Here is a 19,147-nt window from a genome sequence, read left to right on the forward strand (position 1 = left end):
GCCAATCACTGCTTAAGGGGTTTACATCATCATCGTCATGGTCAGTTTAAAAAAACCTTTTAGATATTTTCTGATTTTTTTGGAACCAAGCAGAGCAGTTGGGAAAATGAGACACATGAATTATTGACTTTCATCAATCATTATGAAACGGTAAGCCAAAGGGGGGAAAAATTGGGAGAGGTTTTTTAATTAAAAAAATGCAGGGTTGTTAGCAATATGGAATTAAAGTGATTTCCTAATCACCTAGAATAATTTCACAACAACTGCATGATATAATCATGGGATTACACTGTATTTTGTTAAGAAGCATTACCCTGCATTCAAATCCGAGCAAATAACTCCATTGGGAGAACTATGTTGTTTAATATGGGCATCTTATTGCTTCAGAATGCAGGGGAAAAGATACCATTTGCTCCTTTATCTAAAATTATCTTCTCTGCACAGGAAAATTGCAAGGCTCTATAGAATGATAGAACCTTGCAATTCGCCTTCTCCATGCTTCACCTTTGATTCATGGGTCAGTCAAGGAAGGCTTTACCACTTAAATCTTGATGAACTCATTCCTTGGCTCATAATCACAATCTTACAACATAAATGCTGGAATTGGAAACAGCTGCAGAGTCATCGCCAGGAAAGGCAGAATCAAGAATCCAGACAAAATAATAGGAAAAGGGGTGGGATGACAGAATGGTGCCCCCTCCCCCAATTTACCCCAATAAGCTGAGCTTCAGCTTCCAGAATTCCTGAGCAACATACAGTAGCTTTAATGGGACTTATAGCACTGCTAAATTTCAGTGCTGGGAAGAAACAAGGAAACATGGAGGAGCAGTTTAGAAAGAGTGTTGAGTCCTTTATATGTACTGAAGCTGCAGCGTTTTAAGAGTCATGTAATTATATGGAGTAACTGGCCCACTGCCTAACTGTAGGTCCTGCAGATCTTTTACTGGGTCTGTGAATCCAGTAAGGGCTTGGACCAAGGAAGCTCCTGCCTGCTTTAATCTATTTGCTCTTTTCATCCCACGGTCAGAAAAAGAGAGACTGCTCAGTCTCCTTTGTAGGTATTCCTATGACATGTTTCCCAGTGGTTAACTGAATCATGATTTACTCAGCCAGCTTTCTGGGCACATTAAAGCTGGGATTGCACAGCATGCTAGTCTAAAAATCTGCTCAATTAGTTTGGGCTCGGTGTGTTTGTAAACCTAGCTGTTGTGGTTAAGCTTGAACTGGCTCCGCAGCAAGACTTTGATCCCAGAATTCATTTGGTCAGAAAAAAGGCTCCAGTGGAGAGCTGGGAGTCATCAGTGTTGGTTTTTTATTATTATTTTAAATCTCTGTGGGGAGGAGTCACAGCTGTTGGATATCATTTTTTAATTATTTTTCTTATTATTTTCTGGACAGAGAAGAGTAGAACAGTTGAGAAGATCATGGTTTAGGGAAAGTGGCTTGCAGCAGCCCTTCTGCTTTGTGGGCACCAGGTGGCACTGTGATTGTGCAGGAGCCCATCTAGCCTAATCCCTTCCCTCCCCACCACTTACACTGGAGGGAAATGGGCCCCTCTATAGGCAGGTATTAAAGCAATTCATCCAGAGTGTTGCCACAAGCTGCTTAAGGGAGAAGTCAGCTTATGTCATCTGAATATGACACCTCCATCTAGTCCAGGCAACTTAAAAAAAAAGCTTTGAAAAAAACTTCCTTATATTTTCATTTATTTTTGAGGAATCTCCAAATGTGCAGCAAAGTTTGAGCTGCCTATTTTTATCTTCCTTATCCAGAGGCTGCAGATTTGCTTCAACCTTGGTTTGAATGATTTCTTAGGAGATTTTGCACACATTCAGGCAAAGCAGTACACCTGTTAGTATCCTGTGCACCCACACCGGTGGCATGTCCTCTGTTGTGCAGCTACACCCAGGAATATTCCAATCACCCAGCCCTGTTGCCTCTCATACACCCCAACTGCAGCCACTTCAAGACCAGCAACAATGCGTGGCCTCATGGGCCTCCCTGGCCAGTTTTGTAGCCTGCTTCATTGAATGCATGGAATATTTTGCTGACAGATTAACAATGCCCCATGTGTCTGATGAAGTGGGCTACAGTTCAGGAAATCGTGCACCATAATAAATGTGCTGGCCTTTGCCTCAAGATTGTTTATTGGTTTTGCTACAACAGATGAATGCTGGAAATTAATACTGTACTAGCCAGCAGTTTCATAGCGCATTACGCAAACCGGAAGATTCTGGAACTCTAGACCATGGTTGGGAAATCTATGCCATCCACATAGGTTTTTTTCTATTGGACCCAGCCAGAAATGTCATAGATGTGACCTCATGTAAACCCATTAATTTTTAGCCCTCCCATTGACATTTCTGCCTTCTAACTTTGTGTGTGTACATCCCAACACTGTTGTTTCTCTTGCAATGGATAAATGGGAGCTATATCTCTGGAACCTACCTGACTGCAGCATATCCAATATAATCCCTTCTGGGATTTAAAAGACCACAAATGGAGATTTGATCTAACATCATTTGGGTGGCAAAGAGAAGACTGGGTGATGAAAATGTTCTCTCCTGAATGTAAAAGCTCTAGTGCTCTATTATTGGAATGGAGATGAAGTTACGGAGCTGGTTGTTGGGAAAAACAAGTTTTTCTAGCCACCTGTTTCTTATTTTGTATGAAAATGTACTATTACTAAATAAAGAATGCTCTCTCAAAAATAAGAAACGTATGGCAAGCCTAGAACAAATAACACTACCTGAAATAAAGTATCACAAATCCTATCAATCCTGAACACCCAATAAGAGTTTTACTTTTAAATGAAAGCAAGAAGTGTAATGTTGGCTGAAACAGAACTTTGCTAACTTTCATGGAGGGAAGCCAAGTTAAACCCAGTGAGAATGTGCATTGGAGGTTACCAGGAAATCCCAAACTGGTGGGATTATTCTGCTCCAAAGGGCAGACTGTTATCTCCAGGATTTAAATTCCAGAGAAGCGAAAACAAAATGCAAGACTGCAGGTTGGCTGAAAGTCCAGTGTGCTTGAATTTCTCATACAAAAATATTTGTCATTATTTGTAGTATTGGGAAAAATCTGAGTAGGAATCTTCTGTATTCTATCCTACGAATCCCCATGTGAGATTCTAAGAATCTTGTAGAATCCTATTCTGGGATAAGCTTTTGGGCCATATCATCCATTTCCCTGGACTGGGAAGTCCTTTGCTCTCTGAGCTCAGTTGTTACTTGCAAAATTTCATTAACCAACTAGGTAACATCAGTACTAGAGTGTGGGGTTTACTCCCTGTTTACAGTAGCTGCCAGCGGGGGTGAGTGGAATTGGTCTTCCCCTTGATAACTCAATGAGTGTGGAGTTATCAGCCCTGATGATGTTACCTAATCAGGTGGTGAAACATCTGTAAACAGACAAGCTCAGAGAACACCAAAGACTCCATCCCTCATATTCTCTTCTACTGACATGTCAACAGTTGCTTGAAAAGTTATCCTGAGTTACTGCTAGACATAAACAGTGGAATCTGTAGACAGGATTATAAACAGGGATGTTAGATGGGAATTAAATTCAGAGAGTAGGAACAGTAACTTTGCTGCACATTGATGAAAAGTGGAAAACCACTATTTCTTTTTAAGTTTTATTTTTAGGTATTAAACTTATATGCCACCCATTTCATTGTCAAGCAATCCTTTTGCATTTGACCATCCTGTTTACAATTTGGCCTCTGAGGAAAAACCTTCTTCCCTAGCTACTGATTACACTAAATATTGCTTTACAGTGCCGTGCAGTCTTCCATGTATTTGAGCTTGGCTTGAAAGGATTTGTGACCTTTTGATCATGGACAAAATTGCTTCCAAACCTGGAACAGAACAAACAATATTTAGATCAGCTCACCATTGAGAAAGATGCTTCCAATTTTTGTGGTGCAGGAAGAATAAAGCAAACTCATAGCAAGAGGAGAGGAAAATTCTTTTATGTATAGGGCAAAATACTATTCTGGCGTCATGTGTTTACATGTGCTTTGAGGATTTCTCTTTTGCGCACACTAATTTTGAACCATTCCAATTTTTGTTTTACAGACTCTTCAGCCTGTCTTTGCTATATAGTCTTGACTTCGCTTTATCAACTCCTTTTGGTTGAACTAATCTGCTCCATGCCTTATTGAATGGCGTTCAGATCTGTCAAAATAATATTTTTTTAATTAGATACATACAGACAATTTATCTCAAACTTCGACCTTGTTGAAAACTTGTGGGAGTAGCAACTGCGACTACCAAGTGCTATAGATAGAAGTCCAAAGGAATGTGCTCTCCATATGTTCAAAGGCACCTCTCCATGAAAGATGCATGTAATTTCCCTTCCCCTGACCCTTTCTTTGGTGGAAAACTAGAGCTGCTGAAGTCTGAATTAAATCCTGCCCCTCTACTCACACCCACCTGACCCGACCTCCTTTCCCTTCCCAGAACAGGGCACGGTCACCGAGAAAAATTTACGTTAGCTTGGCGGGCCTGTCTCCCACCTTCTCTCCCCGTTTGTTTTCAAACGTGGAGTCAGACCCGCATCCCCTCGCTTGCTCCAGCCGCCTAACACACTCCGGCGCACGTGGCCCTTGCCAAGCTCGGTAGCGCTAGCGCAGGGGCATCTGGTTCCCATCAGAGGCCTAGGGAGTGTTGAGTTTCAGCGGTTTCTGGGGGTTTGCGATGCCAGGCAGCATCCAAGCCAACATCCCCCCTTCCCCGCTTCCCTTCCTTTTTCTTCTCTGGATCCCATCCCGGGTTGGGTTGGGCTGAACCAGGTCCTCCCCCGTTTCTTCTGAATCGGAACACCAGGATAGCCCCTCCCGTGAGCTCCGCGGTTTATGACTCATCGTGAGCGAATGAAAGCTAGGGGAGAAAAAAGAAGGGCGGGAGGGGTGGGGTGGGGTGCTAGACCGGACAGAGCTGGGATGGGAGAGTGAACGTGTGGGCGTGTGTGTCAAATGGAAATGGAGCGTCTTGCCCGCTCCTCCGCGGCGAAATGTCTCCACGCCACCCACCACCCGATCTCCTTTCTTCCTCCGTGATCCATCCCCGCTCTCTATCGCCCGGCGTGCTCTGTCTCCTCCCCGCCACCCGTGGGGTGTCCATCATCCCTCATCTCTTGGCTCCTGCTGCCATGACAACGTGCCCTGGATGGTACACCAGCTTAGCAAGGGGGTGGGGGTGGGGTGAGAAGGAACTAGGGCTCCGTGGCGGGGAAAGGCCACAAGTGGGATTCAGTGACGAAAAGACGGGGGCGGGGAGGGGTGGGGGGTGGGAAACACTAAGGGATGCAATCGCGTATATATGCACTCTGAGTTTACACACAACCGTGCAACTAGTAGTGTCTTTAGGAAGCGGCGATTCTCCGCTTTCACCGCCAGGGGGCGCCTTCTGCACAGCGTCGGTGTCAAGACGTCTGAAGACACTACTAGTGGGATGGGATGGAAAGGGTGTAATAGGGAAAGGATAAACTAAGGGGCAACCCCATTGCTCGTATCCAGCCATCTTCCGTTTTCTTTTGCGAGGTTCGGGGCTTCCAGCTCTTCTCTCAGGCTCCTTCTTCCTTCAAATAAACGAACTAGGCGTTGCGTTCAAACAGAGCAAATAAAAAACGGAGAATAGACAATATTTTTTTATTTTGATTTTATTTTAATTCCATTTATATCCCGCCCTTCTCCGAAGACTCAGGGCGGCTTACAAGCTTAGCAGTAGCCTTCATTCTATGTATATGCCTGCTTATTAGGGCTTTCGCCCCCCTCCCCCCAAGCGGCATTATTACAAAGTCAGCTTAATTGCCCCCAACAATCTGGGTCCTCGTATGCCGCTAAATTAATGCTCCGCTTGTGCAAACGCGCCTGATGGCTGACTTCGTCTCCCTCGGTGTAAGCTACAGCTGAAAGTCTCCTCTTGGAAGCCCGAATCCGGCTTTCACAAAACCAATGGGGGAGATCCAGGGAGCCCTCCCTGCACACTCAGCGCTAGAGTTCAGCCCAGTTGCCTCGCGCATTTTATAGGCATCTCCCTGTCCCGGCTGCCTTCCGTCTCGGCTCTTTTCAAGCACGGAGCTCCGCTCAGCCTACACTGAAGCATCCCCACTCCCGACACCCCGACTTTCCAATTGGCCTCCGCTCAAGGGTCTGGTCTGGATGAATGAATGCCCGGGCAATACCACTTCAGGGTCCGGGGGCGGCCGTGCGCGGCGACTATTTGGCGGGGAAGAGAGAGGAAAATCTCCTGCCTTTAACCGAGGCGAGGGGCGGAAGCTTCAGTCCCGGAGAGTCAGGAAAGAGAGATCCACTCGGCCGGGTGGCCAGGGGGCTTCCTCACCCATCTCTGATCCTTCGCCTCCCCCCCCGCCCACCTCTAGTGGTTCTGGCCACATTTAAAGGGTTCAGACCGGTTGGGACGGGCGCAGAAGCCGAGCGACCGCGGCGGCTGGAGGCGGGCGGGCGCCTCGCAGGCGGGCGTGGAACCGGCTGCGAGAGCGGCAGGTTAGAATTCGGATTTCGTGCAAATCGCCAAGGCATCGGGGCGGGGAGAATCGAAGTGAGGACGAATAGAGCGGGCACGTCGGCACCTCGCGTCCTCCCCTTCTCTTTTCCGAGCAGACGCGGGTCGGAGACGCCGTATAAGTAAGCGGAGGGGCTGGTTGTGAGGGTCCGCGGTGTGGGGGTCTCTGAACGAGGCGGGCGATTCTTTCCGTCCCCGCCTGCCTTGGGTCTCTGGAAAAAACAGGGCGGGGAGCCTGTGACCGTCTCTGTGGTGAGAGCAGACGCCCCATCTCTTGCCCTCTCCTCTTGGTGCTTGGGGTTTTCCGTTTCCCTCCCCGGGTCCCCGTTCCCCTCTTGCGTTATTGCTACCATTCAAGAAGATTTCTAGTTTCCCTCCAGGTCTGATTGGGAAAGAGATTTTTTTTTATTGCAAGCGTGCGGCCGTCACAGGAAGGAAACAGGGCCGGGGGCGTGGGGAGGGGGCGGCAGGACGACGAGGCGAACAGGTAAGATAATATGTCTGAGAATGCAAAAATAAGGAGACTACTAGCATTTTGAGATTCTATCTCTGGATCGGGGCGAGGGGGGGTGTGTGTCGGGGGGGGGAGCTTTGCTTTTCCCTCCCCACAAAGGCTTGGTTTCTTATTCTGCTTGAGCCCAGGGAGGGGTGGAGAAGGCTGGCTAACGCCCATCAGACTCCAGCTGGGGTTGATTCGTTGGGGGGGGGGAGGTTTGCTGGGTCGATAATATGCATCACCCTACCACCCCCTAATCTTGTGGTTTCCTGGGATTTGTCAATCAGTGTGTTTCTTGGCATTTGGTGCTTGGCTTTTGCAGAAAAAGAAGAGGATCTCTCCTTACCCTATTCTTTGTCCAACTCCAAACCTGTAATCAGATTTAGGAAAATTTTCACACGCCTTATCTTAATAGAGCTGTAACTTATGCTGGCAGCCAACATCTCTAGTGCTGTGCCATTAAGAGAAGGGGATTTTTGTTTTTTCATTTCAAGAGAAGGGATCCCCTATGTGAGAATTGGGTCAAGTTGATTGATGATGTGTTCTTGGAAGAGAAAAATTTGAGGTATTCTCATTATCTAGAATGGAATATATTGCTAGAAGCGCTTTCTATTTTAATGCCGTGGGTCAAATGAAATTATCCCCATTTTACAGACTGGAAAAATCAAGAGATCAGCTTCATCCTGGAGGAGTCCTGCTTGCAATTCTGTTGTGACACAAGTTGTCCAGTCTGGAATGTTCCAATGGACTGCTATGAAATGCATGTGTAACAGGTTGGTCTCCTTCCCTGTCAACAGAAAAATGGGTAGATCTTGATTGTCCAGGGTTTCTCACTTGTGAATGAATTTGGGATCTCAAGGTCTTGGGCGGGAGATGGCTATAGCTGCTGTTCTATCCAAGGTTTAGTTATGCTTTTTCCAAACCTCTCTGGGAAGGAGAGGAAAATTTGATATATTTGAATGGGAGTATTTTACTGCAAGGTGGATAATAGAGAAGCTTGATTTAAATGGTGTACTGGAGAGTTTATATTCTGAGTAGTGACTTCTGTTTCTAGGTATTCTAAGTGGCCATGGGTAGCAGAGCCATTTCGCTGAATAAAAAGGGAGATCTGTATATATAGATTGGATTAATCTGAAGGCAAAGAATTGAACTTTAGACTAAGGTTCGAGTGTAATCTGATGTTATTTATTAGCATTTATTGTGAGAAACCATGGTGGGTGGGTGTGGAGGATTGAATACGATTGAAATGCGATGGGGGTGTGTGTACCGTAGGTATGAATGTATATTTGTGGCAAGGAAGGAGTATATTCTGTGTCTGTGTACAATATTGCAGTCTTAGTGGCAATGAATTTTGTTTGTTTTGTGTGCAAGTTTGAATATTGTGGAGAAACCTCACAATGGATCCTTCCAAGCACCTTCATGCTTCAAACTCTTCCTTATTTCCAAATTTGGCCTATAACTCAACCATAGTGACTGGTTTGCTTCTGTGGCTGATCCCATATTCTTGATTTGTAAAATTTGATGATTTGGGATAAGAAAACCAGTTTTAAGGTGACTAGAGCTTGTGATCTACCAGTTAGAATAAAAGGCAAAGCAGAGAGACCTATCCTAATCTGACTTCCTCCCCTCTTTACTAAATAGGTTGGGGAGGTCACACAATCTTGGGAGTACACAAAAGCATGTTGTGTGGCGGATCTTCTTCTGAAACTCTTGAAGCTCCTTTCCAAAACTGTGTGATAGACTCTACAAGAACCTCTTGGTTTTAGAGCATAAATTCTTTGTGTAGTTCATAGACCGTTGACAATCTATAGAGCCCCCCCGCCTCCCCGGTGTTCACAGGCAAAAGTCCACACACTGCTTTAATTCTTGCCTTCTCACATATGCTGGATTGTTGGATCAGTGGTTGAAAATTGGATTATTGAAGTGAAGTGGATACTAATATTCAGAAAAATAGACTGTAACAAACATGTCTCAAGTGTAGCTGTTAACTTCAGTCCACATTTGCTGTGCTAATAGCAATTTGGCATAAAGAACCCCAACATAAAAGTGCTAATGATAAATATCTAAATAGATTTGAATATCCATTCACCTCTAGACTGTTGGTACTCAGAGATACCTATTAAGGAACTTCCTTGACTAGAAAGTTTATTCTAAGAGTTGTTAATAGAATACATACACTGAAGTAAAAAAATGAATAAGTATTTAATTTTCGATTTGTACAAAATTTAATTTTAAAAAGCTTTCAAAACAGCTGTTTGAAACTAAATTTTAAATGAGAAACTTCAAATGATAAACTTTATCATTATTTGTTAGCCAGTATGAATGGCTATGCTGTTAAAAGATGAAAACATAAAAGAACGGGTGGTCCATAGTCTCCCCATTTTCCAAAAGTTTGTTCAGTGGTCCTGGAGAATACCGGTTTAAGGCACTGAATTTAGAGAAAACGAATATGAAAGCAGGATATTGCTATCTTTCCTGAGTTTTGTGACTGAATGTGAAGGAACACATGATATTTACTGCATCTTAACTTTTGATAGGGCAGTGTGGGTAGATGGATTCTGAGCTACCACTGTCTGTTTGCTGGTTCCTACAAGCTATTAAGTATACACTGTGCTTTAATTACCAGTTGGTAGAAATGCACCCCTGTGGTTCTCTTTCTCCTGAACCCTCTCCTGTTACTTTTAAAGTTCATAGTCCAATTCAGTCATCTTTCTAAATCTGAGGACAATGTGTATTGTGAATTAAGGCAGTTGAAAATTTAAAAGTGTGAATTTGTCCACACTAGGTGAGGAAAGATTTCTTTCCAAGTGTTTGTGGAGATGGTGTAATACTGAGAAAGGTGAGAAGAGAAATGGAAAAAAAAATATCTGAGTGACATAAAGAGATTGTGAAGGCTATTAGCATGCACCTTGCTTGATTTCACATTATTTACCTATCTAGCTGTATGAATAAAACTAATTTAGTGGAAAGTATTGTTGGAGTGGATAGGAAAATGTGGCATTTTTTCTAATGGTTCATTCACACATGCAAAATTTTCCCTTGCTGATGGAACCATTAAGCAATGGAGCTGTTTATCTGAATAGTTCTTTGAGGTCTCATTGTAAAGTATTGAAGGCAACACCCTCGCCCCCCCCCAACTCCATTGTGATAATGCACATCTGCTAGCGCACATGCACAGCATTTAAATTGGGTATAAACCTGTTGCAGTAGGAACTGCTAGCATGTGAGGGATCTGCAATTATGCTGCTGTAATAATGGTGCACATATGATAATTGTGGGCCTGGTATAAATGTGAATGCACAATGTGCCTCACAAGAAGGTTCTTCCCACTTCATATAGTTAAATGAAACCCCCGGTGTGTGTATACTGAGGAAGCCGTAGCATTGGAGGGCTTATAATTGGGACTCTACATGTGCATATCTGTAGTACTGAGAAGGAAACAGCTGCTCGTGTGTGCAGTCTTTGCTCCTTTGGCATGACAGGTGCCATTGCTGGCTCTGGCTTTTCTGAGTTGTTGCAGGTATGTACATGCGCAATGCAGCACTGGCTTTCCTTCTTTAGCGCTGCAGGTGTTGCTTCATGCCGAGTCTGGTGGGTGCTGGTGAGTAAACTGGAAATTGGTGCTGAGTGTATGGAACATGAAAAGGAGGCCTTTTTTTGAAGCAGCGGCTGTTCCTTTGGCGAAACGGGGCTCCCTAGAATAAGTTTTGGTGGGGCTGTCATGATGCATTAAGAACCTTTTGGTGCGCGAAGCTCTTTAGAGGAGCCCCAGATTGGTGGGATGGTCACATGACTCTGCCCTGGTCACATGACAATGAGCTGGGTTAAGGCTGTATATACCATGCAGCCTTGGGTGCTGTGCTGTGTTTTTTTATTTTTCTGTATTTTTTTTCTCTTTTTCACTTGCTATGCACATTGAAGCTGGATCTTAATCTCTGTCTCCCTTGCAGGCTGAATGATCTGCTTGTGCCTGGCCCTGCCTGATCCCGGGCAATTCCCCAGTGATCATGTGGTGGCTGCTCCTTCCCATCACCATCATAGCTGGTGTCCTGCTCTCCTGGCCACCCCCTGTTTGGGGCACCCGTGTTGTCTTCACTGTCCCGGACATGGCCCTCACCCATCTGGCTGTGCACCATGAGACAGGGGAGGTCTACTTGGGTGCCGTCAACCGCATCTACAAGCTCTCAGCCAACCTGACCCAGCTACGGTCTCACACCACGGGTCCAGTGCCGGATGACCCCAGATGCTACCCTCCCCCAGGCGTCCGGCTTTGTGCCCACCGGCTGTCCCCTGCTGACAATGTCAACAAGCTGCTTCTGATTGACTACGCTGGCAACCGTCTTGTGGCTTGCGGCAGCGTTTGGCAGGGAGTGTGCCAGCTCTTGCGGCTGGACGACTTGGCCAAACTAGGGGAGCCTCACCAGCGCAAAGAGCACTACCTTTCGGGGGGGCGTGAACCAGACGCCATGGTTGGTGTGATTGTGGAGCAGCTGAGAGAGCCCAGCCAGTTCTTTGTGGGCACTTCAATCGGAGGGCGTTCGGAGTACTTCCCCACACTCTCCAGCCGCCGGCTTACTCCTGATGCCACCAGTCCAGAGATGTTCAGCCTGGTATATCAGGATGAGTTTGTCTCTTCTCAAATCAAGGTCCCTTCTGACACTCTCTCGCTCTACCCTGCCTTTGACATCTACTACGTGTCTGCCTTTGTGTCTGGCGGTTTTGTGTACTTCCTCACTTTGCAGCTTGACACTGCTCAGACGCCTCTCGAGCCTGCTGGAGGTCCCGTTGGCCCTGGTGTGACGGGCGGGGAGCGCTTCTTTTCATCCAAGATTGTGCGCTTGTGTGCCAATGACACAGAGTTCTACTCTTACGTGGAATTTCCTCTGGGCTGCTCCAAGGACGGGGTGGAATACCGTCTGGTGCAAGCGGCTCAGCTGGCCAAAGCCGGCAGACAGTTGGCCCAGTCGCTGGGCATTGCAGAAGGGCAAGATGTGCTTTATGCCGCCTTCTCGCAAGGCCAGAAGAACAGGGCAGCACCACCCCGGGAGAGCCTACTCTGCCTTTTCACGCTGGATGAAGTCAATCAGCGAATCCGTGAGCGTATCCAGTCATGCTACCGTGGTGAAGGGCGACTCTCTCTACCGTGGCTTCTCAACAAAGAGTTGCCCTGCATCAACACGGTATTACACTATCGAGCCGTCTCTGCTTCCTCACTTCCTACCTAATAATTGCCCATTTCCATTCCTTTCTAAAATAAGAATCCCAGCCATCCTGGCCTTTGGAAATTGCCTTTCTTTTTCTTTGCTCTCGGCTCTTATCTTATCCCATGACTGCAGCTTAAATCTGGGAACTTTTGTTTGGGCCCTTCTGGTTAATGACCTACTTTGATAACTGGGGCATAAATATCTGAGTAATATACACAGAGATGGGGGCTTGTTGGATAACACTGTGTACCTAAGTTACTCATTCCCGTGTGATGACCCTCATGTCCCCTTTTTTTGCGTCTTTCTAGCCCATGCAGATCAATGGCAATTTCTGTGGGTTGGTACTAAACCAACCCCTAGGAGGGCTGCAGGTCATCGAGGGACGCCCATTGCTTCAGGAACAGACGGAGGGCATGGCCAGTGTTGCTGCTTATACCTATCGTGGCCATTCAGTCGTCTTCATTGGAACCCGTGCTGGCAACCTGAAGAAGGTCAGATGTTCTTCTTGGTGCCTGGGAAAGGGTTTAGAGTAGAACCTGGAAAGCATCAGTGGGAGGATGAAGATGATGACTAAGGGCTGAGTGTATACAAATGTTCAAGGGCATTCATTTCCCCAGTATTTCTACTGATCTCCCAGTAGAACTAAAGAAACTTGTGTTTGTCCCCAGTTGGTGACATGGCTGTGTCTCAGTATACATCATCACCATCTTTGCTCCGAGAGAAAGATGAGTAAAGAAGCTTAGCAACAGTGAAGCCCTGTCTGCAAAACCATTTATTTAATAGCTTTGTTTAGAATGGCCTGAAAATATGAGTAATGATGGGGTGGGCTGAGTAATATTATTTTCTTTAAGGGAGCAATTGGATCAGACTTTATTTTCCTGCTACAACACACATGTCAGCATATGTCTTTTTGCTCCTCTCCCTTATAATCCTCCAAAAAAGCTTCATAGGTGATGCAATGACGGGGCACACACTTTGCATACAGAAGATAAAGGTAAAGGTAAAGGAGTCCCAGCAGATTTTACTCCACTAGTCATTGCCAATTATAGGGGGCAGTGCTCATCTCTGTTTCAAGGCCGTTGAAAGCGCTTGTGTGAAGACATTTCTGTGGTCATATGGCCAGCATGATGTCACAGAGTGCTGTTTCCTCCCCACCAGAGTGAGACCTATTTATCTATGCGCATTTGCATGCTTTCAGACTACTAGGTTGGCAGGAGCTGGGGTAAGGATGGGAGCTCACTCCATCACAGGGCGCTCGGGTCTTAAACCTAGGCTGCCAGCTTTCCAGCCACTGAAACGAAAAATTGCATACAGAAAATCCCAGCTTTAACCCTAAGTCTCCAAGTTAGCCTGAGCGTCTGCCAGTTAGTGTAAACTAGCTGTGTGTGATCTGGTGCCTTTTGATGCACTGGGACTACAATTCCCAGTCGTTGTGGCTACACATTCCTGAAGCTGTAGTACCATATCTGAAGGGGAAAACAGTTGAGTTAGATCAGTGTTTGTAAACCTGAAGAACTCTCCAAATTCTCTGCCGTAATTACTCCAGGGAGGGAATTCTGGGCATTGAAGACCATGCATCATTTAAATTGCCAACTCTGGAAACCCTGAGCTGGTTGGAATGATGCAGTGACTAAGGGGAGATATATGAAATAAATAATGTAAACCAGAATTTTGCAAAATAATATTCCTCAGAAGCTTCTCTTCCTGAGGGAGGTCTATTTCTGATACACTTGGAATTCTGTAATTTGTTGTGGGTGCCCTGACAAAATGGCTGCCACAGCATAAGAGGCTGCTCACCAGGATCTCTTTTTCTAGAAGGCAAATTGATGAAGTTTCTTCTGTAATCCTTCAAAATGGTCTCCACTACTCCTTTTTCTGGATAGATGGACACACTACTGAACAAAGCACTGAGCTGCTATTTTTTTTTTAAGAATGCCAATGTGGGATCCAAAAGTATTTTTGGAAATGAAGATGACATTGGTGTTTCACTTTTCAGTATGCCAGGGTAGATAGCCTGGATGGAGGTATGTGTGCAGACGGTCTTCTCTTCCTGCTGAATGCTGCAGCAGGGCCTCACATACCTGGGATGCTGAGTTTCTAGGAGACCTTAATCTCTCTCTCTTGGTTTCCTTTATTTTTTTCTCTTTTTACTATCATGCTTCTTCTACCCATTTCCTATTTAGTGGGTTGGTCAAGAAATGCCTAGAGTATATATTATTTTATGCCTGGAACTATATACTTAGGAATTGGACTGTGCCCACTGGAAGCCAGGCAGCTTCCAGGCTGCCCTATTTTCTCCCCAGTGAATCTGTAGGTGGAAAGGGCCATGGAACAGCTGAGTAAGCACAGATAGCTTCTGCTATTTCCTCCTCCCCTGACACTCTTGCAGAAGCCCCAACAGCTCCAGTCTCAGAAGGTTCCAGAGGAACATCTGCAGTGGCACGCTTGCTCTCAGGCCTTTTCCTGTCTGCTTGCTGCAAGCAAGAGAGGAGTCGTGGTGGTTACTGGCATCCCCCTCCCAGCTGCCCTTAGTTACCACTCTGCACAGTGTTGTGCCCAACAGACTTGTCACATTAAATATTAACTGGGCAGCAAAGGAGTCGGCACTCCCCTCCCCTGTCTATCTGGGCAACGGGAGAGATTGGGAGGGAAGATAAGCAGAGCTGAGCGGGAGATGAATGGTGTGTGCTGCACAAGAGCTGGAAAAGGGGCGTGAAATCCAGACATTGGGCTGGCAGAGGCTGAAGCGGAGGGTCATGGATACAGCTGGCAGAAGATTCAGACTAAGAGGTAAATGAAATGGAGAACATCTCTTTGGTTTTGAACCTGAAGCTAACTGCAGCAGTCTGGAAGTTCTGCCAAAGCATTCCAGGTTGGCCACAGCATCTCCCCTCCCTCAGCTGCTGCCAATTATGTCTCAGGAGACATGGCCCACTGACTCATCTGCCCCTACTCCTGATCTCCTAGGCAGGCCCTCCTCCCTCCCTCCCTCCCTCCTCTGCTGCTTCTCTGCTGGCCTTCAAGCCTGTTCTTTCCTGAAGTGGTCTCAGCAACCAGAGACCTCACTCCAGCATGGCCCGTCCCACTGGATTTCTCCCATTTCCCTCTCCTCAGTGTCCTGTCTCTGCTCAGTCATGGCCAACCCAATATCTGTACACATCCTCAGGCTTGGATTTTTTTCCCCCACAGAACTCTTCCCAGACCGAGCACATCTTTGTCAGCCTCCAGATCGTAACTTTGATTACATTTCATTTAATTTATGGCACCTGATCCCTCAGAAACCTGCCGACAAACTGTTCTCGCACCGTCCCTAATTCAGGCCTTGCAGAGTTAAAATGCAATTTCCTTCTCCCAGAATCATATTGCCCTGAACTCAGCATTTTCTAACCCGATTTTGCAGCTTTTGAAGTGTGTATGCATGAGGCTGAGAGAGGGGATGGGAAGGAAGTACAGAATAGAATAGCCTTTTGGAAGAAGAGAGAGACTGATGTGTTGGATCTGTTGCTACCGAGGAGGAAAAAGGAAGGTGAGCTAAAACTGGTGCAGAAATTACCCAACAGTTTTCATATTCAGGATTCAACGTGCACCCAAGTCTTGGATTTCCAAAGCTCCTTTTGGATGACAGATTCCATCACTATAAAGCATATGAACCTATTTAGTGCCTATTAACATGAGCAGATGCGTTTCCCTATCATTACAGTTCAGTTGTTTGCAGTCAAAGGCATCTTAGAAAGCTCTTCAACCTAATCAGATCAGCTTATCATAAGGCAAATAGGAACTCCAGCATCTCTCATTATAAAAATTAAATGCTGGCTTAGATGAGTATGTGTCTGGTTTTTTATATATATAGCTTCTTTGTCAGGCCAGATTTTAACAATTAATCTCTTAGCTTTTCATTCTGCTCAAATTGATCTCTAAGGAGGAGGACCAAGGCGATTTTTCTTGACTGTACTGGTTTTGGGGGAAAAAAGCAACCCAATTCCTATCCAATTTTCTCTTCTACCGCCATCGTCCCAGCTGTGGATTCAGTTTTGAAAGTGGGGAGGGAAGGAGGGAGGGAGAGTTCCCCTGGAGGCTGTGACATCTGGTCACATGGAATTAAGTTACAGTTTGCTTATATGTGTATTGGGGGTGGAGGAGAAAATGCTGTTTAAACTTTTGAACCTCTAGCAGGGACCATGAGGGGAGGTCATGACCCCCTTCTGTTCCTCATGCAAATGGTAGAGATTCAATTAGGATGGCAGGAGGCCGGGTGGTAGCCTGCCCGTGTGTCTTTGCCATTCCCACAGCTCCCTCAGTTGTCTTCAGTACACTAATTGCCTTGTTGCTGTCTAGCCTGAAGCCTTATGCTGGAGGTGACCTGCCTGTTCCCTCAATCAGATCTGAAAAGGACCATTATCCTGCTCCTTGGGGTGGGGACAGGGGGAGCTGAATCCAAATTCCCAGCTCCATAACTGTACTGACCCAGGGGTCTTGTCCTTATGTGTGTGGGAGGCTCAATGGAGCTTTGTTGGTCAGGATGAAAGACCCTTTGAGCTTTCTCTTCCAAGCTAGTATGTGTCTCCTTCCCATTGTGATTATGGTTACCTTCAAATGCAGAAGAGGCAGATATGTCTACTTTCCACCTTAGTTGATGGAGATACCATGCCATGTAGGTAGGATCAGTGTAGAAAGTAGCTCCATCCTATCACCCATTTCCTCTTTAAGGGGAGCTACTTTCTCCCCAGACTTGCTTGTATTGACTTACCTGAAAAGGTTATGGACAAATACTGAAGTTCTACCAAAATGGAGTCCTAGCTTAGAGTGCCATTTCCTGCAACTGCAAGGAGAAAGGAATGCAACATTAAGAAAGAACCAGGCACAATTGCATAAGATGTTAATATGCTAAATTAAAAGTACAGATGCCAATTTGGAAATACGTAATGTGGAAGCGGAAGCCTATTACATTTTCGCCTGATGTCCAAAAGCTGACTTCAGATGGACAACTTCAAGTTCCCGCCCTGTATTCCAAGTTCTTTGTCTTTCAATTTAATTTGCACAGGACAGCTCTTCAAAAATGGAACTGCCCCGGGTAAAGTAGAATAATATAGATAGATACTCCAAACCTGGGCTAAGAGGACTAAATTCTTAGTTTCCTTCAGTGTTCCCTCCCCCCTTTGTCTGTGGTTAATTTTGGGGAGTTTGCCTACACATCAGGAATCCCAACTTCTTTCTCATCTAGCCTTAGTCAACCTAGTGCCCTGTATACACGTTGAGGTTTGCCTGTCTTCTGGCATTGCCTTTTGGGTGCTGTGCTCCCTACACCTCTGAAGAGCTGAAGTTTTTTTTTTAATAGAACAAGGCTCCTCCCCTCCCCTCCCCTCCCCTCTCCTCTCCCCTCTTTCCTCTTCCCCACCATGAAAGCTGGACTTTTTTTGATGCCAAAGAAGCATATAATTTATACTGCCTTAATTTATTGGGAAGCTTTTTTTACTGTTTAAGCCTTTCCCAGTTAAATTACTCTTTTGCTTTGTTGGAAGTGGTACTCTCCAGATGTCTTGGGATACAGCCGATTGGAGCTATTACTCAACACATCTGCAACATCGCATTGTGGAAGGCTTTATTAACGTCCATCAAGTTTTATTCCCATTTATCAGGAGCTGGATCTCTGCATTTGATGTGTGTGTTAGGCACATCTGGGCACACAGCGCCAGAGAATAGCTACTCTTCCCTCCAGTAATAGTTTCTCCAGCTCATCAACATGTCTGAATCGGATTAAGTTGCAGCTGTTCTGTAATATACGAAACCTTGGCTCTACTGCATGACTGCACTTTTTTTATTAAGTTTGAGAGAAAGGAAGCTATTATGTTCCATTTGCTAACACCCTGGTTCAGAAGACATTCCAGGCCTGGCTGTTTATTAGGGTTGGTCAGTCCTTTAGATTCAAAGGGAGAAACGTGATTTGGAGCACATGACAGACAACATTGTTTAGCATGTCTTAAACCAAATGGCTATTTTCCCAGGATTGTTTGACAGTTGTGGAGGCAGGAGCCCAGAAAAAGATGTAGTTGCTTTAAGATATATCCAATAGGTACTCCATACAAACTACATATGCCCACAATCAAATTTCTCCCTACAAATCTGGAATCTCTATAGTTGTACTATTGACACACATTTTAAAAGAATATAAATAAAAACGGACAAATAAAGAGATAAAACGCATCAACGTAAAATTTTATGAGTAACTCTCCAAGCAGATACCAAAGCTATGATTTTTTTGGTTTTATAGTTGAAGTGGTAACCAACTGCAGCCAAGTTATCCTTGGTTCCTCTAAGCAGCACTCTGTGTTTACAGTGCAACTTTGAATGGAAATAACCCTACACAAATGTTCCTAGGGGCAAATGAATTAACAATCTTGGAGTAGCACAATGCTCAGTTTTTTGTATATTGAATCTAATCATAAGGATAAATTTATTTGTGTATTTCCAAGCTTGTCAGTTTCGTATGTGTCAGTTCTTTGCTGAAAAATTATGCAAATTAGGAGTGCATAAAATGCATTCTGATGGTAGGTACTTTCTCTAGTAACTTGCCCTGTAACAACACATGGGGCTTTGTTTAGAAGGCATTGCAAAATTGGGAGATGCTTTCATCTTGATGGCTAATTCCGATCCATTTGTAGTCCAGCTGATTTCATTAAAAATACAGGTAGTCCTCAATTTATGACCACAATTGACCCCAAAATTTCTGTTGCTAAGTGAGACAATTGTTAAGTGAGTTTTGCCCTATCTTACAACCTTTCTTGCCACAGTTGTTAAGTGAATTGCTGCAGTTGTTAAGTTAGTAACATGGTTGTTAAGTGAATATAGCTGCCCCATTGACTTGGCTTGTCAGAAGGTTGCAAAAGGCAATCACATGGCCCCGGGACACTGCAACCATC

General features: G+C 45.2%; 1 protein-coding gene across 1 annotated transcript in view; it reads left to right on the top strand.

Annotated features, from left to right (window-relative positions):
* The first annotated feature begins 10,548 nt into the window (after window positions 1-10,548).
* Window positions 10,549-19,147, top strand: part of PLXNA3 (plexin A3) — a 65,510-nt gene continuing 56,911 nt past the window's right edge. The window contains exons 1-2 of the mRNA XM_081319439.1: window positions 10,549-12,206; window positions 12,539-12,721. Coding sequence (XP_081175565.1) covers window positions 11,034-12,206; window positions 12,539-12,721 — 1,356 coding nt within the window. The 5' untranslated portion in view covers window positions 10,549-11,033. The remainder of the gene's footprint in view (window positions 12,207-12,538; window positions 12,722-19,147) is intronic.

The sequence above is a fragment of the Vipera berus genome, assembly GCF_964194415.1.
Source record: "Vipera berus genome assembly, chromosome: 2".
Taxonomy (NCBI): Eukaryota; Metazoa; Chordata; class Lepidosauria; order Squamata; family Viperidae; genus Vipera; species Vipera berus.